We start from the raw sequence: 25,674 nt of genomic DNA, 5'->3' as shown, positions 1-25,674 counted from the left end.
GTACAAAGCTGCGCGGATAGGATCGCATGTTGACAGAAGCAAAATGAGCTCGATGTTCCCGATTGTTTTGCAACATGGTCACCAGCCCATCCCCGACGAGTCAGGTCTCTTCCGGTGATCAACTTGGCATTAGGGGAAAAAGCTTTGCAGCGCTAAATACGCTTACAGCACCGACGAAAGTGCCGGGACGGTGACGGCGCTCTCCCACTCGCAGGTTCACTGACCATTTCAAGTGAAACTTCTAGTTTAAACTAATACTGTAGGTGACCGATCAAAAAACAGCCTCTGGGTAGTACAAAAGAAGACGACCCTCGCCGCCCTCGATGTGTTTTCAATTACAAGCCAGAGTGAAAGTTGGTTGTACTTAGTTTAATAGCTTTGTGGCGCGTTTAAATGACTGCATACTGTATGAAATAGCCCTTAAAGTAGTTGCAGAGGCTAAACAAAATCATATCCGCTAAAAGAAGCCGATTTATCGGCTTTCTTTTGAGCGAGCTGTCGCGGTCATCGCGGCGTATAGGACAGTATCGCCAGGTCGGGTGGTTTAACCCCTGGCGACAGTTACCGTTTTTTCTTCTTGCGTGCGGTAGACAAAAGAAAGTTCACGAGTAGCATAAACACGGAATGCTGCTCATCCTATATCCTGAGGTAACTGCAAAATGTTGCTTCTGCGGGAGCATGCAAGCGAACGCAAGAATTGCGCAGCCGACTCAGCTGACACTGCTGGCCTGGCACCGCCTTGAAAACGAGTGGAAATTTTGTTTCGCATTTCCGCAAACTAAATGATTCTTGCGTAACGTTTTACTCCGCACGATTTACGAAAGGCAGGGTACATGTATACTAGCGAGTAGGTGAGGCAATAGCGTCAAATAAACAAATTAAGCGCTATTCAAGGACGCAAAACAAGCAACAAATCGCACGCCCGGTGCCTGCAGAGATGTGTACTTCTATATTTGCATAACATAACACAGCCGCAAGCACGGCGCGGGGCCCCGAATATTTACATACGATCCTCCCTGACTGTGTTGGTTATCTTCTAATGCGGGGGTCGTCGCTAACAATCTGAACGCCGACACGCCAGTTTTGACCTCAAATGGAGTTAGACAGCCAGACAAGAACAGAGAATTGGTGGCTTCCAGTTGAATTGCCCCCCATCTTCACACTTCGCCAGATTATTGTCAAATATTATTGGAAATTTGCTGAATTTTTTCTCTTTCAATTCATAGCCCCCCTCCCCTTTCCACCCGATTTGCCGTCCACCCCTCCGCCGTGTCGGCTGCATGCAACTTAAAAACGCTGCTGACCCTCATTCTAGCCTATTAAGTGCGAACTGGGAATGTATGCTGCAAGAGCGTAATTAAGTAAAGTGAGAGCAAACAAGGAAAGCGAGCGGCCTCTCAGTTCGCCCGACCACTTTGTTTTACAGCCACTATTTTCGGAATCGCAAAACAGATTTCACGCTTCTGACGGTCGCTGCATTTTGTCACTGAGGCACGCAACAAAATGGCAAGCTAACGTTGCACCATGTATTCGTAACGGCGACGCAAACGAGCACGTGCACGCATAGCGCGCAGGTACGCAAACGAGCGGCGCACCGCAGCAGACGAGCCTGCGGTCCGCCGGTCTCGCTGGCTTTTTAAAGCGCGACCATCGCCGATTCCGTCACCCTTCTTTTAGATGCAGAGCATCTCATTCACTCGCCTTGTCCCTCCGGCGTCGTCGTCGTCGTCGGCGGCGGCGTTGTCCGCCCCTCCCTCATTCTCCTCGCCGCGCCAGCTGCGCTCTCCGCTGCTCACCCCCTCTCCTCTCCGATAGCGAACACTCCATGGAGGAAGGAAAAGGTTAGGAGAGGCCCTGACGTCACATTTGTGAAGCCGAGTCCCGCCATGACTTGAGCTAGCCCACGGAGCCCAGCACTCTATCCCATCATCCTTTGCTGTTTCCGGTTTGATTTGACTAACATGGCGTCGCCCTGCCCTCCCGCTTCGAAGCGAAAACAGCTTCGTCGCTAATTCCTCGGTGCGATGTCATCTTCTAAGCTGTTGATTTCGCCTTCAATTTGCCCATTCTAACCCTCACCCAAAGTTTCAATCGAAAAACGGTCTTCGTTTTTGAGATAGAAGGACGATTTTTCAGCTCTTAAGCCTGGCAAAGTAGCGTTTGTCGTCGTCATAGCAACAGGCTCGCGCGGTGGCGAACGCAGACGCCTCCGACGGCAGAGTTTTCAAACTGGCCTAATCTAAAAAAATTCCCGCGCCTTCCCGCGAGGGGAACACGAGTAAATGCAGAGCATTGGGGCCTCAGTACTGATTGAAGGCAGTGTTGCTTCCATCGCTTCTTCCGTGATGCTGGAGTAGTAGACACGAGTAAACTTGGGCACGAGCGTCAACCAAGGAAGGAAGGAGCAACGCAGTGACTGAAACACGAGCGACCGCTAGCCGCTATATTTGCAGCGCGCGCCCTTCCACGACCCACCGCGCTGCTATCACGCACCTGTTAGGCCGAGACCGCGACGGAGCGAACGGGCTGACTACGACGCATGCGCGCGCCAGCTGCTGTTGAGAGAGAGGAGGGAAGGAGAGGCGCACCTGCTGCGGACGCGAAACTGTTGACACCGTCCGACGCAGGAACAGGCGAGGCTAAGAAATGCTCTGCATTTAAAGGCCAACTGCACTCAAATTTCACCTCGGCCAAATTTGTTTTTAATGCGTAGTAAGTACCCCCAAATAAGCTGAGACACAAGTGGTAGCCCCGTGAAACGCCTCGTTAATCAGTCAGAAGCGTTTAAAAAGGCTCCGCCGCAGACCACTCTGCACCTGCCGGCGGATCGCGTAAACAGCCATGACGCGCCTGTGACGTTCCAGCCGACGGTGGCTTTTTCCTCTGGCCAGCCACGCAGCGGGAGAACCGGTCGAGTTCTGCTGCCCCGTGCGCGCGTAGAGCTTGCGCGCAGACATTCTCCCGAACTGGTGACCGTCCGGCCGCTCGCTGGACGGCTGCAACGTCACTGCAATGGCCGCGCTCTCCTCGGTTTCGGTTTCAAAATCGCCGATTTTTGCTGGCCGCTTGCGGCTAGACCTGTGCGCCGCCGCGCCACGCCGCCGCCGCCGCCTGTTTTGGTCGCGCCGTCTGCGCCGCCGCCGAAGTCGCGGGAATGAGCACGCCGCCGCCGCCGCCGGGCAAAATTTTCGGCGCGCCGCCGGCCCCGCGCCCCGCCTATTATGCGACTCTTCTGAACAACGAAGCAGTATGAAAGGAAAATACGTCGCTTTGCTGGAAGTTGTCGTTTCTCCCTCTGCAAGAAATGCCTCCCTCAGCGGTGCTGTTCGTCGGGAAATAATCGCGATCCACCATGCATAAACGGATGATTTGTACTTTCAGCCTGGAATCAGTCATTCTGCTGCTCTTGTGGGGAGACTTCTAGTCCCCTTCCTTCTCCTCCTTCTCCGAATACCTTTTCTTCCCGGCCCGTCCGCCCCGTACCAAGCCTCTTGCATGCGTCCCGCGACCTTGTTAACAAATGATAAATGCGTGATTGCCTACCGTCTCGACGCGCTTGACTCGGAATCCTCTTGAAGCACCCCAGCTTTTCCCTCTGGCAGGCAAGCACGACATCTTTCTTGTTTTATCCGCTTTCTCAGAAACTATAAAATGACCAGGCACCCATGTTACTCCAGGCACCCATGGTTAAATAGGCCCACCCGACTCTCTCTGTGTCTGGGGGAAAGAAAATATGCAAAAACCGTGGGGGATCCGGACATGTGTAGGACAGTTCGGTGCAGCACGTCTCGGTACGGACATTTCGGTGCACGGGATGTCCCAGGCATTTCTTTAAACATTTTAGCTTTAATACTTTCGTTTCGTCAGACGATATAATTTTACGTTCGAGAGCATTAGCGCCTAAAACCCAATTTTGAAATTAAATGTTAAAAATTAACGTTGTTAATTTACTTCCCTTCTACCATTTTTATTTCAGCATTCATGTGAACAACTCTAATATTTTAATTCAAGTGTTACCGAAAGGCTTTGATTTCACTTCACCCACCGCTGCAAGACGCTGCTGCTTTTAGTCGCTTCCTATCTCTCCCCCCCCCCCCCCCCCCCTTCCCCGTCCGCCAAACCACAGCGAAAAGAAAGAAAGAAAGGAAACGAGCTAGCTTAAGCGCGCGTGCATCCACTTTAATAATTCATAATTTTCTCTATCGATTTATTCTTGCATTCGGTGTTGGTTCTACTCGAAAACTAGCCATTGATCGCACGGTGGAGTGGCAAAATGGGTGGGGGTGGGGAGGGCTAAGTGCTTAGACCAGCCCCCTTGGTAGGTAGAGGGGGGTGTCACTTGTGTTTCTTCAAAGTGTAAACTGGGCATCGAAAATGTGAATACGACTGTCGCGGCTCTCGCAAAACCAGCCTATTCAAAATTTTCCCCTCTTACAATGGAAGAAAAGGAGGAATGTCTGCGGTGTCCATGATATGCGCGACTTGAAGAGTTAATTGTAGGTGGGGCGACTGAAAGGAAAGAGCGATTCCTGGAAGTAGCGTATAAGGGGAGGAACGGCTGGAAACGCTGATTGGTTAAAGGAGTACTGACACAAAATTTTTATGTTACGTTTTTTTCGCTGCTATGCATGCCTACCAGCCCACTAATCATAGAATGACAGATTAGGCGGTCGAGCGCAGCGTAAACATTCATTTACGGCGTCGTTTATTCGTGCCAGTTTCGGTTTCGACAAAAAAACGCCGAGCGGCCGCCATGACAGCATGTATCACATGGCGTCACCATTCTTGCCGTATCGCTGCCTCTCTGGAAGCGCGCGCGAGCGAGCGCACGCGCGCGCCCAGACCGGCCGAGGTCTTCGCCGTCCCCACAGGCCCTGGCAGCATGACGTCAGTCCCAAAACCATGACGTGTACACACGCCCGAGCAGCGCGCGCCAACCACAGCCAGCGCGTCGGCTTCGTCACGGGAGCCCCGACGTCGGCAGTTTGGGGCACGTAGCAGATGATGTCACGTCGGCCCGCTCTGGGCTTTCTCGTGCGGGCGGAAATTAAAATGGATTTTAAATATGTTTCGCTGAACGGTTGCTGCTGAAACTTGCTGGGAGATATCTCCTGATAAAAAGTAAGTGTTTTACGTAGTTATCTCAGCTTTGAAATTTCGTGTCAGTACTCCTTTAACAGAAATCAACGCTCAAGAAGGCGATCCGTCTCCCTAGGCGACCCAGGGGTGCCTAGGGAACCAAAAAAGGTCCCCAGAAAGGTCCCTGGCCGTACGGCGGCGCAACCGCGCTGCGGCCGCGGCCGACCGGCCGAGCCTGCCGGTTCATTCATTCGGCTCCGGTGCTTGCGGCGGGCGGTTGCACGACGTGCTGCTCGCCGGTACCCACTTTTTTGGCGCGAAAATTGCTTTGTCATCGCCCGTCGGAACGAAATCGTGGTTCTGCAGGAAACGCACAACAATCTCAAGGTAAGCAGTACATATTCCCGGCAAAAGGGTTTTGCCCCCTTTCTTATTTTTTTTTTTTTTCCAGCTGCAGCAGGTGCACGACGTGCTGCTCGCCAGTGCCCCTTTTTTGGCGCGAAAGCCCATCGGGACGAAATTATGGTTCTGCCGGAAACGCACAACAATCTCAAGGTAAGCAGTGCATATTCCCGTCGAAAGGGTTTTGCTCTCATGTGTTTTGCCTTTTTTTTTTTTTTTTCAGCTGCAGCAAAACGTGCCACCCCATGGCACGCGTGATGGTTTTCGCGCGCTGAGCCTGAGCCGCAAGGACGGAGGTAAAGTAAAGCCTGCGCAGCAGATCTGCTAAAAAATGGACGTTGCGCGTGAAGCTGGTGGCCGTTATCTTTTGTTCTTTTCAAGGTGCAGCACGTGGCGTTCCATCGGCGGCCGCAGGGGACCGCAAGAATCTAAAAACCAAGTACGGAGCTAAAGTAAAGCCTGCGCAGCAACGATCTGCTTAAAAATGGACGTTGTGCGTGGACCTGGTGGCGGTGACCTTTTGTTCTTTTCCAGGTGTAGCACGTGGCGTTCCATCGGCGGCCTCAGGGGACCGCAAAAATCTAAAAACCAAGGTAAGGCACGCTATGCTGCTGCAAACTGACCATGGCATTGTGAACGAAGTTTTTTTTTTTTTTTTTGCGTGGAGCTGGTGGCGGTGAATTCTTCTTTTCAAGGTATAGCACGTGGCGTTCCCTGAGCAGCCCCAGCAAAGGACCGCAAAATTCCGAAAACAAAGTTAAGCCACACAGCAGCCCGCGCTGCTGGAAACTGTCTTGTGTGTACACAATATTGTTTTTGTTTTATTGCTTTCCTTCCCTTTCAAGGTGCCACCTGGAGTACGGCTATCACCCCAGCAACTGGTATTACGCGCAACAAAATTCTAGAAAGCAGGCTGAAAACTGGCGATTTAGGCAAAGTGGCACTTTTGTTTGGCGTGACCGCAGAAAATTCTGCCGTGTCGTCGTCCAGCGTGGCAAAATTTGGACCTGAAGAAAATCTGCAACAATTTCAAGCTAGGTAGCAGGCAGCTAAAAGCCGGTGATTTACGTTAAGTGGCACCTCCTTTTGACGCGTTCACAGAACAAAAATCTGCTTTGTTTTTGTCCGTCGAGTAAAAATAATTGCGTATCACGAGAATTAGCATAATAAGAGTCGGAATGAATTTTTGTGTTTGCTTGTTTGGTGTACTTGAGAACAATAAATCTGTCAAGTGCTTATCTGTGGTCTTTCCTTCGTGGTATGATGAGCCCCACTGGGCGTTTATATGTTCCACATATAATTATGACCGTCAAAAGAGGCAGTTCACTCCCGCAAGAACTTATGAGCTGCTGCAATGCTTTTTTTTTTTTGCCTAATTTAATCTTAACAAACGAGCTATTGCGCTTCCGTTTCTATCCCATGGCCCCCGGCCAGCTCTATATGGGATAAACATGTCAAGGAAAAATAATAGCAGCTGCACTTTATTCTGGCACAGAAGGATGGCGGCAGGCATGCTGTTATCGTGTGAACTTCATGCTAGCATTATGGCAGAGCTATCAAATGAAACCAGATGCCCCACTGCAATAATGCAATCACTTGGTGGCTTGCAACTTCACCTAGTCCCTGTGGTGTCCCGAACAGAGCACAAAAACGTAGCTGGCAAGCCCCCCCCCTTTTTATTTAAATTCTTTTCTTGTTTAATAAGAGGTTGTCATTGAACATGTCGAACCTAAAACATCTTGGTGCACACAACCTAGCGGTACTTCAGTCGCAACACGTACCTGATCGTGCAAAGCGCATGCCACACGAGCTCGTAGCATGTGGTTGTTGCATTGACGACTTAAACACAAATCCTTGGAGTTAATTTAGCCATCTGTGATGAATGCAGAATTGGCAATGTTTCATAGCACTGTTTGACATGAAATTTGCAAGCTTTGTGTTATAACGAGTCTTTTTGGGAAGCTTGCCATTAAATGACCTGCCATCAGATACAAAGATGCATGACTGAGTATGCTAATAACTGCAGAGGAGCATTTCTAGCCAAAATGCTTGCATCTGCCCCTATAACCTCACACCTCTTTTTTTGTTGTCATTAGTTTTTAACACTGAGTAGTAGACACCCTCCTTCATGTGTTGTGTTTTCATTCCTGCTGGCACATTGCCAGGCACCGGGCCCCAACAAGGGCAGATTAATGTTATCTTGCACACTCCAAAAAGGCCAACCTGGCACATTTACTGGCTCCACTGTCCAAATGCGATAAGAAGTGAATGCTAAGCATCAATGGAAATTTACCCGCCGCAGCGGCTAAGGCGTTGCGCAGCTGAGCACGAGGTCATGGGTTCGATTCCCAGCCGCCGCCGCCGCTTTTCTGATGGAGGCAAAAAGCAAAAATGCCCGTGTGCACGATATTTCGGCGCACGTTCAAAATCCCCAGGTGGTCAAAATTAATCCGGAGCCCTTCACTACGGCATGCCTCATCGCCTGTGTTGCGTCGGCGCATTAAACTCTTCAATCAATCAAATCAATGGAAATTTTTTGCGGTATCACAAATTGGCTTTCTTGAACATTCACGGTTGAGCACTGCCTGCTGTTGGATGGTACTTTTAACAAAGATAATGTTGATGCATACTGAAACACAATGCTCCAGTTCTGCTGTAATTATTGAACAAGTAAAAGGAGTTTTGGGTGATACAGAACGCCCAGGCTGACATATCTTGTCACTGACAGTACAGTAGGCTCTCACTAACTTGAAGTCACTTAATTGGAAGTAATGTGCTGGTTCCGGCAATTTTACATGCAATTCAACGGAAGAAATTGCTTGATAATTTGAAGCTAGAACCCATTATATTAGTTAATTGGAAGTTATATTGAATAGAAACATCAAGGTGACTGTCATTTCTCGATATAAAACCATTTTCAAGTGTCGAAACAGCGCCCTAATTGTTCTCTACTGATGTCGGTGCCATCACAACTAAGGTAGTGCACTGTTGATAAAGCAGCAGGCTAGTTCAGACTCGCGCCAATGTTCACATCTCTTGTGAGGCCCTCAACCTTCTTTGTTTCTCACAGCACTGTGTGAGCAGTTAGGTGAACATTTGAGGCTTTCATTTTAGCGATAAGTCTGCACTATCACGACAACCCATGACATATAAGCTCGACTTCACAACAAAAGTCAAGATTCTGAACGAAATGAAAAAGAGAACGAGTTGCGAACTAATGACAATGCTGTTCAGGTGCATTTTGTTCGATTGAATTGTGGTCCCTGTGGACTTCGTATTATTGGGAGTCAACTGTGCCTTCAAGCGTGAAAGCAGTACTGAAGCTGGATGTTTGCTTCTAGGTGTGCTCAGACAATAAAACATACAACATATGCGTTGTAAAACACCTATATACGCTCTTTGACTATAGCTTCTTGAGTTCAATTATCAAATCAAAACTTTATTTTATAGGAGTGAAAGTGAGGGAACAGGAATTGCGAGAAGGCACATTGACTTCTAATTTTTGTTCATGTCACAAGTATGTGATGCTTTCTTCCTCAAGTTATTGAACATGCATTTTACGTGCATTTCTTTTCTTTCTGAATCTTGAACTGTGAGGAGACTTTGTCCATGACTGCTGTCTACGAGAAGGGTCACGCACCCCTTAAGCCATCAATGAATGGCTTTCTTGCTTGGCTCCCTTTCACCGTATAGGGATGAACAAGTACAGAAGTGAAAGGAAATCCAGTTTTGGCCACGTAGACAGGAATCTTCCCATCTGTTTTTCACATCCTTTCAAGTCAATACAGCTGATTCTGGAACTTCCCCCGTGAAATCGTTTGCCGGTTAAAAAAACAACGCCTTCTCACACAGCTATCGACAGCTGAAACAGTCGAAGAGGCTGAAATGCCTAGTCTCAATGCAGCATGCACAACTTTAGGCTGTTGTTTTCTTTTCTCTTGTGCTGAAGCATTTCTGGGTATCGTACTTATCAAAAGGTTAAATTTATGCCTCTGCATCCGCATGTATCTCTTGGTACCAAATCAGAAGGGGCATCATCCCATTCTTTACATGAGTATTGCACTCCACACCAAATGATTTCTGTGCCTCATAAGAGAAGGGTCATGATCTCTCTGCTCATTCTGTTCTTCACGCTACCGATGAGCAATATCAAGAGAATTCCACTCTTCACATAAGTGAGGAACAAGACGAAGCACCATTGTCTACCACAAAAAGCAAGATCCTGCTCCTCAATCCCTTCCTTGATCATACTAGCAAGGAGTTGGGTAAAATGCAAAGTCCATCATGAGGAGCAGTTGAACTCTTCAATGGTCAGCCTCGAATAACAAACAAAAGGCAAGGAAATGAAGGGATGATATGCACCATGCAACACCGTGCACGGCTCTGTTTTTTCTCCTTTTGTCTGAGTCTTCAGGCTGACTGTCGTAGAATTCAACATGTAACAATTAACTGGCTCAGATTCTTCCTATTTGATGCTGAGAAGGGAATCTCACTCATCACACGATAAATCATTGTTAAACACCACTGTTCACCAAATGAGCGTAGCATCATGATCCTGCTCTTCAATTATGATCCCCAAGTTAATGAGTAGTAGTATACCTCACACCAACTAAAGATGTTTATTAACTTCCTGCCTTTTTTTATCCTTTGTATATTACAATTTCTTATCTTTACTACCTAGTTCATCATACAATTGTTATGGCCCTAGACATATGGTCCTTCACAAGTGGTTGCAGCTGTGGGACCGCATCATTCACAATAAAAAAAAAAAAAACTCTGACGAAAGTGGAGCAAGTTTAACAGTACAATCAAGGTGCGCAAATGCTGTTTAATTGCCTATTGTGTAAGCGCTGCAACAGTGCCTTCTGTTTGAACTCAAACTGGCTGGAACGTAATATCAACTAGTGTTTGGAATTACTTCTAATGAATATGGGAAATAAAAAATGCAAATATGCTAACAATGCTGGTAAAAAAGTTAGGCTGCTTTGTCTGAGAATGACAATTCCTAAAGCTAATATTTGTAAAATTAAGGGGCCAGGTGTTATCCCCCAGCAAAACCTATCTGCTGGGACCATTTAAAACAAAACTAGTTCCAATTTGGACCCACGTCGTTCAGATGCTTGTTTGACCTGGTGCCTGGACTCCCAGGCGGAGCCATTTTTAGATGAAAGGAGAGCCAGTGACTCCTAAATAGTTTGGACATCGAATGAACCGAGAACAGGGACAGTTGGTAGCATACAACAACCACCGCTCCCACCGATTTCCAGAAAGTCGGCTTCGCTTCGTGCACGAATGCATCGATCGGAAGCTATCGCTCGCTCATCGCTCGCGACGCTTATAATGTATTAATAATGACACTGTAACTCACCAACCTAGCCTCCCCCCGTCCTCCCTCGTCTTAGCGGTGTGCAATGCAAGCTTTTTACAAATTCAAAAAGCGTCTGGACAGGATGATCGAGTTTGCTTTGTTCAGTTTAAACTTCCTTGACTCATTTTGAAGCTGATGACCTTCAGTGGTCGCCGTGCATCGTAATTTCGAGAGGTATAAACAGTGTACAGAACACCGCCTTCATTCCTAGCTATTAGGTGAAAAAATAAACTATCGCCTCTGGTACTGGGGGCGCTGAGTAAACACACGTGTTTTAAGCCTAACGCAAAAAAATGAATAATAACATTTCCGTTTCTGCATACATCCCACCTCAAAGGAGCGTCAAGCGTGCTCTGCACATCGCTTTCCAAGTTTTGGGGTTCCTATGAGCTGACACGACACTTTTCATCAGCATTTCCGACTTTTCGTCAACAAGCACGGAGCGCGCACGTGTTTGCTTTGTATTTTATTCGATTGCCTCAGCAAAATAAGCCCCAGTTCTGCATAATTCTTCTATTTTTGGGGCTAAAGATGAGCCGTACTACCGACCGCTATTAAAACGTGATAAAAGGGCCAGATGGCAAAACATCAGCATTTCAAAACATACCTCAGTTACCAACGTACATGCATGGTTGCGTATATATTCCTTAAAATCATGATACGAGAGTTTGTCCCATGATGCACATCGTGGGGCTCAAGTGCACCAAATACAATTGCAGCAAAAAGAAAGCTCCAAAATCTTCTACTCAGATAAAAATAAAGTGTAAATGCTAAACGGTAAGAGCTAGCTTAGCTCTTGCATAGCCTGCATAGCTTGCATAGCCTGCATTCGGCGTTATGTTTGAACATGAGTGGATTAATTAGGAAGTTTCAACTTAAAAAGTGTGCTATATATGCTTCTCGCTAGCTATTTTATAAGCTAATTCAGTTTAAGGCACAATCTGTGTGCTTTGTGGATGTGTAATTGATTGTTACCTCATCCTGTTTATCCCATTGATGTCAGCAAAATGCGATTCTCTATACATACCAAAAACTATGCAAACAATTTATAGCAAGGAGGACTATATTATAATCCTTGTAGGATAAGTTTGATTAAAAGCACCACGATTCAATTTGCTAATTTACAGACAAGGGCAGCTATGTGCAAATGCTGCTGCTCTATGGAGGGAACCACCTGGGTCTCTCACCACAGCAAATCGATCACTGTCACCTATGGATGTGAGTAAAAAAAGTGTGGAGGGGGGAGGCAAACTGAGGCACCAAACCCCCTGTGTTACCAAAAATAAGACATGTAATAACATAAATTGCTTCCCTCTTCACAGGGAACTGATACAGGTGCTCTGTGCCACGAAAGCTACCAGATTACATTTAAACAATGCTACAGTTATTGCAATATTTTGCTTTTATTTAGAGGTTTACTTATTTAGACACCATTTATTTGAGGTACGTAATACATGAATACATGTTCACGTATGATGACATGCACTATCAGGTAACGCGTATGAAAATGTGACCGCAGTCTTGCGATCAAACTAAGGGAGTTTTATGCGATGAAGCCAGGTACAGGCTATGAGGCATGCCACAGTAAAGTGCTACAGATATCGCAGTATTGGATGACAACTGTACTGTTGACCATGATGCATTATGCTTTTGCTGAAATAGGTTCGCACTTTTTTGCTGAGTTACTTTCAGTTTCTTTCAGTTAGTCCATCAACTGATCAATCAACCGAACATAAACTCAGGGGTTTACTGCCTTGAACATATAAGTAAACTGTAGAGTTGATTTTAAGTGAGTTACTTTAACTGAGTTAGAATTGATTTTAAGTGTGTTCAGTGCACTACGTTCCTTTTGCACAGATGTAAAATATACATTGAGATCATGACCTATGAAGCCAGTCATGGTGAATGTGCTATGAAACTGCAGTCATAAAATATGCCTTATATTTTATTTGCATACAGTTCCCAGTACGGCTACTCACAGCATCTGTACATATTCTGAGTACGCATTTGCTTGATATAGAAGGCATAATTTATAATTTGCCTTGTAAAGTCCCAAAGAAAATGGTACGCTGCAGAGTTTCCTTTAAAAATTCTTACAATCTCTTAGGATGGCCATAACCACCATCATGGGGGTATTCTCAATGACAGTAAGACGTTTCTGCAGGGAAGTGTTATTTCTGAAGAATGCAGCAGCATAGCGAAACTAGGAAAACACTAGTGTGACTTTAGACGATACGAAGCTCATAATATTTGTGCAAGTTTCCCTGAAAGATGGCCCTCAGTCAGCAGTGATGAGCTTCCAATTTTTCTCGACAACCTAAACTCTTCTGTGACGCTGCAGTAAAACTATAATTGTGTGACAATTCAGCTTCCACTCATTCAGGATATTTCAGACTAAAGCCCCTACTTTGAAGTGAAGCAAATTGCACTTTTCTTCTGGTCAGGCATGAAGAGAACAGTATATATACTCACTCATTTCATATGCAAGTATGAACTGCACTGATCTTCCATTGTGTGCAAAAATGTGATTGCCATCTTCGGATAAAAAAGCCAAGGTAGTTTTACACGCTGAAACTAGAAATGGCTACAGGGAATGCCATAGTGGATGCTGGGAAATTGTACTCTTCGATGAACTCTACTTCTGACCATGTGTTGACGATCTTTCCTAAAATAGGTTCGTATTTTTGCTGCCGAGGTTACTTTCACTTAATCCATTTGTCAATGATGCTATTCAGTGTTCAAAAGCAAAAAATTCTGTTTGAAGTTTCGCATTTGTGGCACACCATTCTTCAGTTGGATACATCCAAGGACACCGCAGGTTTTTTGCTAACCAATCAGTTGGTTTGTATTTTTTTTTCCACTCAGGCCAACAGGAAATTGTAAATTGAATAAAAAAATTCTATTTGTTCCCAGGACTTCGCTTAAACACATGCATCACCAGCCATTTATAGCATGGTGCAAACTGAAATGATTAACAGGAGTCAGCACTTTTAGAAGTGGTAGTGCACTGAAAATTGCACTTGATGGGAACGGGATGCGTCTTTTAGTCACAGTCATTTTCAGTGTAGTTTCTTTTTTGCTTGCATGCATGGCTACATATTTAGTGGTTGCAGGTTTGCATGAAAAGTAAACAGACACAGCTGTCAAAAGATGTGGACACACTTTATTATTGAGGGTACATGGGTATTGGGTTCAGACCTTGAAATTTATTTATACTCTAACAAAGAATAACTTTAGGCAGTGCCATCCTCTTGCAGTCTTGCAGGCAATAGTTTATTGTACCCTTGTTTGCACAACGCCAGCAATTGCAGCATAGGCGTCTCTGCACTCCTTCCCGTCATGCTGCAAACCTGTAATGTTGAAAGGAAACAAAATACAGGGTACCCACAAGTGTTCTGTAATGACAAGCTTATCATTCATTGACAAGGAAACAGCATGGGTTGCTAAGGCATTTTGCTACAAAAGGCACTGAAACAGGGCAGGTTTCATGCAGTACTATTGTGGACCCATAGAGCACCTTCTGTAAGAAGAGCTCAATAGTCGTGTATACGATGCACACCAACGGTGGGACCCATTTGTGTACTTCTTTCCAGACGTGCCAGGCAGACAGGCCGAGAGATAATCGAAGCGTGCAACATTTGAAAACTGGGAGGCGATTGTGTTACATCGCCAGTACTTTGTGACAGAGTTCGCCTTCTTAACCAGTACATGCCGCCAAACACAAGTGCTGCATTGAACTTGATGTTCCTCCTTTATGAAACTCTGTTATCAGCTCGGCAGTGGTCCATAGCTGAAGGATCATGTGTGTCAAGTAAAAGGCTCTACCAGTGTTTGTCATGTGAGGGGGCGGGGGGAGAAGGGCAAGGAAGTACGTTCGAGTGGAATGTGTTCCATCTCTTTTCTTCTGTTGATGCCAAGGTTTATGTTTAGTGCACATTCCACAAAAAACTAGTTGTGAATCATCACTCGACTTGTCTGCTTCGTTCGTCCCAGTCTTTTTTGTGCTGTTGTTAAGATGACACATACCAACTCGCCCAGCTCACCCCTCTGGATATGTTACGGTTGGCTATGCTACAGCTAGTAAAATATGAGCAACCACACGTAAAGCCATACAATAAAAAAGCTTTCAAGGTGGGATTTACTGCAATAACTTCTCGTGCAAGAAGTTACTCCGGTAAGCACTCAGAATGATAAAAACCAACTTGATGTGGATAAGCCGAGTCCAATCGTAGTGCTGTTGCAAGGGCAAAAGTTTTTGGCAGCATGCACACGAAATGGAGTACATGTACATCTCAGAGCAGCTCACAGGCTTCCGGCAGCACCAGGCTGCGATGAACTCCATTGCCAACGTAATGACAGAGCTAGAGCACACCCAGACTACCAGGCAGGTGGCAGCCCTCGTGCTACTTGATGCAGTGCCGTAGCCAGGGGGGAGGGGGGGCTGACCGGGCTTCAGCCCCCCCCCCCCCCCCCCCCCCCCTCCCGAAATTTTTCCGGCCATCGCCATGCTGCCTGTATGCCTGGTACGTCGCCTGTGAACAAAGCGGCATATTTTTGAAAGTGCCACTAATGGCACTTTCCACGAAATGCTATGAAAATGCCACGAAAGTGCATGTCTACCCTTCGCATGGAAGGGAGCCGAGTCCGGCCGTGACAAAACGAAGCGCCTGAGGGGTGCGAACCGCTGAGGGATGATTTTGGAGGGGTGCAGCCGCAAAAGCGACGGTGCCTTCAGGTAAGCTCAGCGCACGGGACGCCAAAGGCATGCGTTGTATCCCTTTGTGCGAGACATGCGGCAAGACCGAGAATAATTGGCTGGCTGAGTTGTTCTCAGCAGAGGAGATTGACTCGTCCGGGGAAGCATGGAGTGGTCTGCACCACGGTCCGCACTAACTCGTGGCGGAAAAAAAAAGGGACCGCCGGCCATTGATGGTTGAAGACTGGTACAATGCAGGCCCGAACGGGAACAGACGATCTTTGTATGTTAAGCAGAACAATGTGCAAGCGGCAGTGGCTGAACACGGCCGCTCCCTCTCCTAGAAAGGGGGAGATCAAGTGGCCATGGGCACACATTCAAGACTCGTGCAAGGTAACTGAAGAATGCGATGGGCTACGTAATGGGTGAAACGTGCAGTTTCACCCATTTCACCAGCTGAATGAATGCCGTGCGCGGGCAGAGGGCCTTTGTGATTGAGACACACCGCAAGGTACGCCCCTCTTCCTCGCGTCAGCCCTTCATTCTTCCTTTTTCGCGTTTCTGTCGAGGCCCGGAGGGTTTTGTTGGAGTGGGCTCAGATTGCGCACACTGAGTGTTGTCCCCTTCCGACGGCGATGTTGCGACAGTCAATTTCACCCCCGCGATTAGGCAGATTTGTTCGGCGGTATTCTCCCCTAACCTAGGAAACTGCAAAACAGCGGGTCGACAAAAAGGGCGTGCTGCGGCTCCCCGAGCCAGTTCCAGACTTTATCCTAAATGTGAAGGCACGACGGTCACCAGCCCTGCCACAGGCAGACGGCGTCGCGACAGTAACAACGATCAGATGGCCATATTCGGCTGCTCAGAGCAGTGTATATTCAGGGGCCGGAGTCACAACGGCGATATCGAATAGTAAGTCATTTTCTTCCAGTCACTAATCCTTACATGATCACTGATGTCTTTTGACGATGGAGGTTGCATTGTACGTTAAGTTGTGCGGTGCAGATCAATTATGCATTCTTTGATATTTAAATATTCACTTCGTAATATTTACACGATGCCACAGTACCTTGTGTCTCCGAGCTAAAAAATGTCTATCTTGTTTTATTCCGAACGCAGTATTTGCGTTTGAATTGGTAATTGAAAGCACCCACGGTGGAGCGGATAGGTGACTTTTAATGAGGGAAAATGTAAATTCAACTCCTGTAAAGGCCCAAATATTTTATTATGCACGAAGTTGGAGGGGATTACTCAGAGTGTATCGGGACAGCGTAGCATCAGTACATGAAGAATGAAATATATATTTGTTCTGGCTGCAATCCACTGCTACACCCAATTTTAAAACCACAGCAGTGTGCGCAGCGCAAGTGAAGGACTTTCGTACTGGTGGCAAAGAAGAGCTCTAGAGAGAGAGAGAAACAACTTTTGCTGAGCCCATTTCAGGTGACGCTCGCAGGCGTCAGACGGGGTGGAACCCTATTCACGAGTCCCATATGAGTCCAATAGCTCCTGGCCCCTGGACGCGAGCTCTTGCTGCGTCGACAGGTCAGGGCTGGACATCAAGATCTCCCATCGCTGGGTAGGGGGGGTGCCTTTCTGGTAGAATTTTCCTTTAACGCTTCCTGGCCTTCTTTGAAGTTCTGTGGGCGCAGGACTATCGTTCTTTCAAGGCTCAATCGGTCGTGCATGACAACAGAATTTCCTAATTAAATAAACGGCCACATACAACAGGCCCTCTCAAGAGCACCAGCACACCTCCGCCAGCCTCCTCCCCCCCCCCCCCCCCCCTCGACGCGCGCACACACACACACACACACATACGGGTGCGCGCCAATGTGATTCTTCCCGGATCCACAACTGATACATTCTAAAATGTTGCATGAAGCACATTTTGAGCAATCGTCAGCATTTCTTAAGTAACCGAAATAACCAAGGAATTATCACGGTAAACAACTTTGCAATTTTTAGCCAATCTATTCTGTCGTAGCCTGAAACCATGCTTTAGTTTGAACATCACGGTCGCTGTCAACCAAGGAAATAGTTTAACTGCGTCATTACTGTCCGCTTCATGCTAAAGCATGGTAGTCTTTGGTCTTTCTGTATGCGGGGCCATGCCAATACCCATGTTTTCTTGGTGCACTCCGGGAAACAAAATGCTGACTTGTTTCGGGCATCGCACCATGCCCGAAGGTCATGCTGGCTCTGCACAGCTGCCCAATCCTCCGTTTTCTGGTGGACAAAGAAGATTTCAAACATAATTTCCATTTCCCGCGTCTGCAACGAAAACTACAAAACTTCTGTGCGCCCTATACATTCCAGAACCGCCCATGCTCATGAATTGCAAATACTTTTTTTATCGTTTAGCTTTAAAACCGGCAGTGTGTACTCGGCTGAAAAATGGCAGCGCACGCGTCAGCTAAAAAAGTATGTCCTTTCATTAAAGTTTGAAACCAAAATGGTAGGACCGCATTATAACTCTTTCATCAGATCTCACGACAAAATTCAAAACGTAGCAATATTTTGCTCAGCTTGCACAGAACATGCCTGCCCGCAAGAGTATGGTCAGACATCGCCGTATTTGCGTTATTTTTTCTTGCTAAATATAAAGTTCGATACAGCATTGAATGGCGAACTTTGCAGTGACTTGCTCTACCTCATCTGGGAGTGGTAACTAAAGGGGGTGGCTGCTCCAGAAAAAGTATAGCTTGATAGTACACGCCTTCAGGCAGATTATAGGGCATTTATGCACGAAGCATTGAAAACGTGGCCGCTAGGAATGCAACTACTTGAGAACACCAAGCTCATTACAGCAGACTCTAATTTGGGTTGTGCAGAAATGTCAACCAGATTCATTATGTTACAAAAGCACAAGCTTCTCCGCCCTGTGAGACTCAAAACAGAAGCGCAAATTTAAACTGGCATGACTTAACAAATGCCGATGGCTGAATTATTCCGCTTTGCGTGTGGACTAATATTGCCAGGTTCATGTAATTTTCGCCCTTAAAGGGGCCCTAAATAGGCTGCCAAATGTTACGATTTTGCGTGCGCAGTCACTGGAGTACTATCCAAGGAACGTCATCCCTCAAAAATTGTTTAAATGCGTTAAGTATTAGCCGAGTTATCGCTCATTAAAAGGGGCCACCCATAAGGCCTGGGGCTCTCCTCCTCTAGTAGCTCCTCCGAAGCATTGTGGAAGCCGCGACGTCATCGACCCGGCGCAAGACCACCGAGAGAAACAGGGCAATCCATCACCCTCCTTGATGTACGTGCAGTCATTGGCTGCGCCAAGCCCTGCGCGCGCTTTTTTTTTTAGCACTCGACGCGCATGCTCCGCCCACCAGATTCCGGTTGCACGGTGAGCGCTGTCGCTGTGGTTCGCGTTCGCGGCGCCGCACTGGGCAGTGTCTCGTGCGTCATAGAGGCGCGTCAGAGCCGGAAAGAACTGCGTCAGAGCGCGCAAGTGTGGCGGCAAGGTATGGTTGGTGAGCCAGGGGAGGAAGTGAAATCTTTTTTTCGTGTTTGTGCGGCCCCTGCTTTACGCAGAGGTGTAATATTTGGTACACGTTGTCGTGAAGGGGTACTCTAGCGTGCGCGATCGAAATGGCAACATTCGGAAGCCTATTTAGGGCCCCTTTAACAGCGCTGTTCTTGCACGTGATAAGATCAAATGATAAGACCAATGAAGGCCCCTCAAAAATCACGCAATCATGTTCCTTGGCGATGACTTAGGTCGTTGGGCACCAATCATCCAACAAGATCCTGTGCTGTCATAGTGAAATCGCCGCCGGAAAGTGGGCGGGGATTCGCCATTGCTTCAAATGTTTAATTTAATATATCGATAATTCCTTCGAAGTTTGCTGTAAGACTGATATCATTGTTATCGAGACAAGGCAGTCTTTTTAATGGACCAAACATGTATTTTATCTTCATAGCCTTTAACCCTTTGAGGGTTTTTGCCGTACGTGTACTGCGGTGGTTTTCCGTCCCGCAAGGTCTTTGCCGTACGGGTACGATTTCGAGCATCCGTTTGAAATTTCGCGCCATATTAACGATGCATGCTCCCTGGGAGGTGCTGCCACCTCCTGGGACTTACAAGAAGTGTTTGAAATTTGATTGTGCTACCTTCTTGCGGTGAAAAACAGAACTCTCTGGCTTTGGCGCGTTACGGCGTCTGTACGTGTTAACGCGTCTCGTGGTTTCAGTTTCGCCACGTGATCGCATCGGAGGCGCGCGAAACTTGATCGACGCTCGCTATCAGGGGCGGCGGAAGTTGATTTCGATCTATATTGGCGCTGCTCTTATCTTGTTTATTACCCACGCTCACTAGGTATTCTTGCCCTCCTTGCTTGGAACTGAAGTAACCTAATCGGAGACTCCATTGTGGGGGCGGCGGAAGTTGATTTCTATCTATATTGGCGCTGCTATTAGCTTGTTTATCACCGGCGTTTTCTCGCTCTCCTCGTTTACTGGGTTGCCTTCGAGTTCTTCAGATGCACGGCAAAGCAGCGATATGGCCCAATGAACTGCCCGCTCTGATGACACCGACCGCGATGACTCTTCTGACTCTGAGTTTACTCCTTTCACCGAATCTGAATCGGAAGACAGCCTTTTTTCGGAAGAAGACAGCTCAGTTTCAGACATGCGCTGTATGTGTGCAGACTTCGATAAGGCACTGTGCATAGACCCATGTTTCAAGGAATACCACACTCTGAAATACTATTGAACATTTTTCAGTTCTAAGTGATGCTGACCCCAAAATACTGTTCCTGATCATTTTTTACCATTTAATCATGACTTTAGACATTTTGTACATTCCAAATCCGCAATAAACTAATTTGACCACCAGGGAAAGTTCTTTTCAAAAAAATTCGACCCTCAAAGGGTTAAGGGCGCTTGCAAACTTCCGCGCTTTTTTTTTCTATCAGGGGGGGGGGGGGGAATAAAGGGTGCCTTCAACAACCTCCAGCACCCTGTCATCTCCCTGGCCATAAAGGAGGCCGGCATTGTGGACAAGCTGCGGGGCTCCGTCGAGGCGTTCGTGACGGGCCTCATGGCACAAAGGCAGGTAGGCAACGCCCTGTCGGTGCCTCAACCAGTGGATGTGGGCGCCCTGTAGGGCACAGTCGTCAGCCCCTTACTCTTCAACATGGTCACAGTGGCACTATCAGACGGCCTGCCCAGTAGAAGGGCGCACAGGGTGTACCTGTCTGTGTACGCCGCCGCCGCGGCCCTGTAGGCACTAGGCCCCATGGCGGGCTGCCGAGGCGTCGTTCTGCAGCTGCAGGCACCCCCGGATGCAGTGCGGGCCAAGCTCGCCAATGTCAGCCTGCAGCTGTCGGGCACCGAGATGGAGGCGATGCTTGTTCACTGGGACACCCAGGCCTGCTGCAGGGTCACATGCCTGCAAATCGACAGCGAGCAGCTCGGGTGGAAGACCAGGGTGCGCTACCTGGTGCTCATGCTGGACCACCGAGATGGCTTCTGCCAGGCCGCCAAGCAGCTCCGTGCCAGGACCGGATGGCCACCTCGGCTGTGAGTAAGGTGGCCGCCCAAGACTGTGGCTGCTCCCAACAGACAGCCTTTGGCTGTAGGGCTGCTGATGTGTGCGCTGCCGCTGGTCACCTTGCCGAAACCAAATTGGTGGCAGTTGGAGGGTGACTGCCGCAAAGGCGCCTGTGCCTGCTTTGGAGCTCACAGTGCCACAAGACGCTGGCCAAGGCGGGGGTGTGGACAATCGGGATGGCGGTAGAGCAGCAGGCCCTGGGCCACATCGACTGGCTGCAGCGCGCCAAAGGGGGAGGCCTCCTCTGCAGTAGCTGCGCATCCACCTGCACTCGTTCAGTGCTCCACCACACCACCTCAATTAAGGACTGATGCCACAACCAACGTGCTCCATCGCAAGGAATGAAGGAAACTGGCCACGAGGTACTTTCCATTGGTTGCCACATTTGATGAGCTCATGGCAAAAATGTCTGCATACCGCGCTGCAAACCACATGCAGCTTTGGAAGAGAGACACTAGAACTATCACAGGAGTGAAAAAGCGTGATGTAAAGATTGACAGCAAGATGCCCAAGACCCTGAAGTATTACCAGATACGTTAGTGCTGCATCCATGGGGGCATGAAGTTCGTGAGCAGCAATAATGGCGGCGTGCACATAAATTATTGCAAGTCCCTCCTTGAAAACGTTTTTGTTACATTTACCCGTGGTTGCTCATTTCTTGCTAGCCATAACATAGCTAATCTCCAGGCTCAAGCCTTACTAGTTTCACTATGCACTTTGTTGTTCGGCTTGCCTGAGAGAGAGAGATCAAACTTTATTTAAAGCGGCCCATGTCCGGGCTGCCTGAGCACATTATCACAAAATGCGATGTATGCCTGGCTCCATTGAAACATATAGTTTTATCGCTTGTGCATAAAGCAGCACAGATCTATCTGTCTTGCTGGTGGAAAAAACATCTCTGTAGACAGCAAACGGGAGCCGACTGAAATTTTAAAAAGGAATTTTCATGGATGCCGTAAGAGTGGGTTCAAAAGAAATTTACTGGCAGGTTGTCATGCGGACCCCAGTCGGCTAACGAGAAACAACTGCCGCGAAAAATTTATACAAGGGATTATCACGGATGCAATGAGAATAGCCACAGCCATATCAGGTTTTGTGCTATGCCAGGTAATTAGGCAAGGCTTGCGAGTTGCTCTTGCCTTATTTTGTAGGAGCCTCGCACTTACCACCTGGCGGATGTGTCAGGCAGGCTCTGTGAGTAAAACAACAACAAAAAACATTCCGGCGAAGCCACAAGTAATCGTCTACTGCAACAGGGTTTTCCGAAGGCGCACAAAAATAGAAGCGTGTCATACATTCGCTGTAAGCCCCCGCCGATTAGGTTCAGCTTTTGGATACAGCTTATTTTATTAGGCATCAAACACAGAGTATTTCATGGGAAATACAGGACAATTACATGACCTACATATGTTTCTTTCCAGTCGCAAGTGGTTCACACTTGCGACTGGAGCGGTAGAAGCGACGAGATTTCTGCCGCTTTCCTTGTTCGTTTGGTCTCGACCAATTTTTGTCGCCGCGGACAGCAATCGCGTCGCTTCTATCGCTCCAGTCGCAAGTGCGAACGAGCCTTCACACTTGCGCTGCGTAGCCACACCACATCGCAATCTAAACCCATTTTTCGTGATTCACGCCACCGTTAAAGCATGCACTGCCCATGTCAACACAACATTTCAATCTGCTATCAGGAATTTCACGATAGGCAAGCGCTTAAGCTTATTATTTGTGGAATGTTGGAAGCGGTCTCGAAATGTTATTAGAAAGTACGCCTTGCTGCTAAGGTTGAGGCTCTGAACAGGGTGGACAAAGGGGGGTGATCGTCATTTCCACAGGGACGGTCGTCATTTCAGTGCACAGGCGCAACAATACCTGCACACGCCACGCAGGAAAAATATGGAATACAATGCGATCGCTCCACGAACAAATCTGTCGTCAAAACTTGTTTTATCTCCCTTTTTTTTTCCCTGAACACACTGAGTTCATGGAATGACGCACGTGGAGCGTGCACCTTCTGCAAAAGAAAAACAACCGGACCCAAAAAGTTCACGTAAAAGGAATGTTTAAAGTAAACAAAAAGGCCAAAATAAAAATAACCGAGCACTAATAACAGAGCACATGGATGCCTCACCTTTTTTACTGCGGGCAGTGGCATCTGCAGTGTGCTGAAACTCAACACACCACACCATGATGAATAACCAGATTGTTCTTGCGTGAAAGCGACGATTGCATCGGTCGAATTATAAGGTATATGCATGTCTTTAACACATTTTCCCTTCAGTAGCTAACTTCTGCAATCTCAACACAAAGAAGCCCGCTTGAAAGGCAAGAGCTTTCCGCCATTTTGGCCAAGCGCGGGGACTAGGCAGACTAGGGAGGCATTCTAGCGCTTTACCAAAGACTAGGGAAAAATTTCTGGGGAGAAACAACAACTAAACAAACAAATCTAGCGCCAAAAAAATAATGACGTCATGCATATTTTATTGACGTCACACACATTGACCAATCAGCGTTTCCAGCCATTTCTCCCCCTATACGGATGTTTCCTGGAGAGGGGCGCCTTCCGTGTGGCCGCGACGCAGGGTTGCCACTGGTGGCGACTTTTCGTCAAATTGGCGACTTTGAGAGGCCCGTGGCGACCAAAAATCACAAATGGCGACATGGCGATTTTATGGCGAATTTCGGCTTGGGACTCTCGCTCCCCCACTTCTCTTTCTCCGTCCGTCCCGACGGCTCTGCCCAACGCCACCTAGAGGAAATTCTTTCCAGTCTCGGTGGCGTTGCTCTGCGTAGTCGGTGTTGCTTTGACACGGCCGCAATACCTCTGCGCGTGATGCGGTCATGTGGTGTTCGAAAGTTTCAGTCGTCTCTGTTCAGTGTCTTATTTCGCCCGAGGCGTGGGCATGTCGAGGCGGCGGCGTGGGGGTTGGCATCGGGGGTCAGAAAGCGGGATCGTAATGTCGATCGTAATTCTGGACTTCCGAAGAAAGACGCGGCCCAAAATCACGGGGACACTCTGGCTTGGCAGGCGGATAAAACGACATCGACTCCTCCGCCTGTACCATCGAACTGTCAAGCTTGCGGCGGCGCCGGCACGCGCCACACCGCTGGCAAGGCTGAACACAGCTCGGCACTCCCTGAGGCGAACAGAACGCTGTTGCAAGACGTACAACATTTCGTCTCCGAGCAAAGCGCTAGCTCTCGTGTCCAATAAAGCCGGGATTCTCGGCCCGCAATGACGACACTGATGAACGGAGCAGGCCCTCCGACGGGGTAACCCAGGCGGCCTAGGGAGGGCCGAACGGGCTTTCCCGCTCGGCCGGCACCTGCGTTTCCCAACTGCGCCGGCGGCTGGGAGCAGTTGCGCTTGATGTGGCCCTCTTTTCTGCAACGAAAATAGCGCAGCCCACCACGGGTATTCCCGCGATTGGCATCCCTTGGAGTGTCTCCGCCTGCCGCCGGACCTGGGAGTTCAGGGCGGTTGTTGCAGGCTTTTTCCTGGCATTGGCCGTGTGGCGTCCGTAAGTGTATGGGTCCAAAGCTCGTTCGCTAATTTCCAACAGACCTTTGTCTTCCGCTCCGACTGCGTGTGCGGCGTCCGGCGGGTGGCGAGAAAAAGAGGAAGCTCCCGTCCACGCGCAGCGGGGCTCAAGAGCCTCGCTTGCCGGAGGAAGAGGGCGATACGCTCGGGAAGCGAGTATATGTGGCCCTGTATCCGCTTCGCCTCAGCGGCTCGCTCCTCCAGGTCGCGGAACCGAGCGCCGCGCAGGTAAGCCGCAAAAGTGGGTTGCGCCTGCCTGATAACCCTCTCGACGCGTTCATCGTTCGGGGCTGTCGGTTCGGCGATTTGATATAGCTTCTCCATACTCCGCACAAACACTAGGAGGGATTCCTAGGGAGTTTGTGTGCGCAGCTCCAGTTCACGCCGCGTCCTCCGATGGCAGTCCACTGGAAGAAATTAGCGACGGATTGCCGCCTTGAGTTCAGTGAACGTGGCGGATCGGTGACCGGCAAGCTGGTACCACTGCGCTGCTCGCTTCGTAAGCACGACTGGCACGACACGAGCGAGCATATCGCTGTCGCTGAGTCCCATGGCTGTCTGGTAGTGCGTGAGAGCCTCAGTGAAGTTGGTCACGCTGATGGTATCCTCGTAACCGCGGTAAACTGGTATTTCCAGCCTCACCAGTAGCCTTGACAGCTTCGGTGCCTCCAGGGAAACCTTTAGAGCGCCTGAAAGGGACTCGATCAAGCTACTGGCTTGCTGCAACAACGAGGTTGCATCTAGGGGAGCATCTCCGTTAGGAACGACTGCGTGCGCGGCGAGGGGTCCGCGGCGGGGCGAGAAAATTCTCGCTGGTCGTTCGGTGGCTCGGCGGCCGGATTGTCCGGAGATTTCGTGCGCCCAGCCCGCTGGTGTTGGCGAGTGGCGCTTACCGAGCCTCCGCTGCCCCCGCGTAGGCTACGACAGCGTACATGGTCTACTGCCGCGTTGCTCCCGAAAACGGGTGGCCTGTGCGACAAGAAAGCCTCTCTAGTGCGACCCAGGCCTTCAGCGGTGACGTATCCGGTGTG

At 48.5% G+C, this 25,674-nt stretch overlaps 2 protein-coding genes across 5 annotated transcripts; one reads left to right on the top strand and one right to left on the bottom strand.

The window, feature by feature from the left end:
• The first annotated feature begins 5,312 nt into the window (after positions 1–5,312).
• On the top strand, positions 5,313–6,828 carry LOC144167856 (uncharacterized). Of its 3 annotated transcripts, none has more exons than XM_077697011.1 (6): positions 5,313–5,466; positions 5,531–5,634; positions 5,705–5,777; positions 5,863–5,920; positions 6,016–6,074; positions 6,327–6,828. In XM_077697011.1, exons 2-6 carry the CDS (start codon positions 5,602–5,604, stop codon positions 6,521–6,523), a joined length of 420 nt encoding a protein of 139 aa, XP_077553137.1. In that variant the 5' UTR covers positions 5,313–5,466; positions 5,531–5,601; the 3' UTR covers positions 6,524–6,828. The 3 variants fall into 3 exon arrangements, with proteins under 3 accessions (XP_077553137.1, XP_077553143.1, XP_077553140.1); XM_077697017.1 differs by having other exon boundaries at positions 6,177–6,419; XM_077697014.1 differs by having other exon boundaries at positions 5,313–5,634.
• Positions 6,829–13,990: 7,162 nt separating this feature from the next.
• LOC144140846 (uncharacterized) lies at positions 13,991–23,570 on the bottom strand. 2 transcript variants are annotated; one of them, XR_013316366.1, is made up of 4 exons: positions 23,234–23,570; positions 20,995–21,323; positions 20,749–20,927; positions 13,991–14,199 (listed from the first exon to the last, which is right to left on the bottom strand). XR_013316366.1 is itself a non-coding variant. In XM_077672359.1 (3 exons), exons 1-2 carry the CDS (start codon positions 23,289–23,291, stop codon positions 20,785–20,787), a joined length of 597 nt encoding a protein of 198 aa, XP_077528485.1. In that variant the 5' UTR covers positions 23,292–23,548; the 3' UTR covers positions 13,991–14,199; positions 20,749–20,784. The 2 variants fall into 2 exon arrangements, 1 of the variants encoding a protein (XP_077528485.1); XM_077672359.1 differs by having other exon boundaries at positions 20,749–21,323; positions 23,234–23,548.
• Positions 23,571–25,674: the final 2,104 nt, after the last annotated feature.

The sequence above is a fragment of the Haemaphysalis longicornis genome, unplaced genomic scaffold (genome assembly GCF_048455015.1).
Source record: "Haemaphysalis longicornis isolate Haplotype H1 unplaced genomic scaffold, Haemaphysalis longicornis Haplotype H1 scaffold_1, whole genome shotgun sequence".
NCBI classification, from domain to species: Eukaryota; Metazoa; Arthropoda; class Arachnida; order Ixodida; family Ixodidae; genus Haemaphysalis; species Haemaphysalis longicornis.
The sequence above is the reverse complement of the archived record's forward strand: the minus strand, read 5'-3'. Positions and strand labels throughout refer to the sequence as shown.

Excerpts from the sequence above, each read along its gene's own strand:
- LOC144167856 (XM_077697011.1), top strand. The coding sequence starts at position 5,602 with ATGGTTCTGCCGGAAACGCACAACAATCTCAAG. Across the intron at positions 5,778-5,862 it reads CCTGAGCCGCAAGGACGGAG|GTGCAGCACGTGGCGTTCCA; the intron begins GTAAAGTAAAGC and ends GTTCTTTTCAAG. Across the intron at positions 6,075-6,326 it reads GCAAAAATCTAAAAACCAAG|GTGCCACCTGGAGTACGGCT; the intron begins GTAAGGCACGCT and ends TTCCCTTTCAAG.
- LOC144140846 (XM_077672359.1), bottom strand. The coding sequence starts at position 23,291 with ATGGTGTGGTGTGTTGAGTTTCAGCACACTGCAGATGCCACTGCCCGC. Across the intron at positions 21,324-23,233 it reads CACTGCCCGCAGTAAAAAAG|CCAGTCGATGTGGCCCAGGG; the intron begins GTGAGGCATCCA and ends GGCGCGCTGCAG.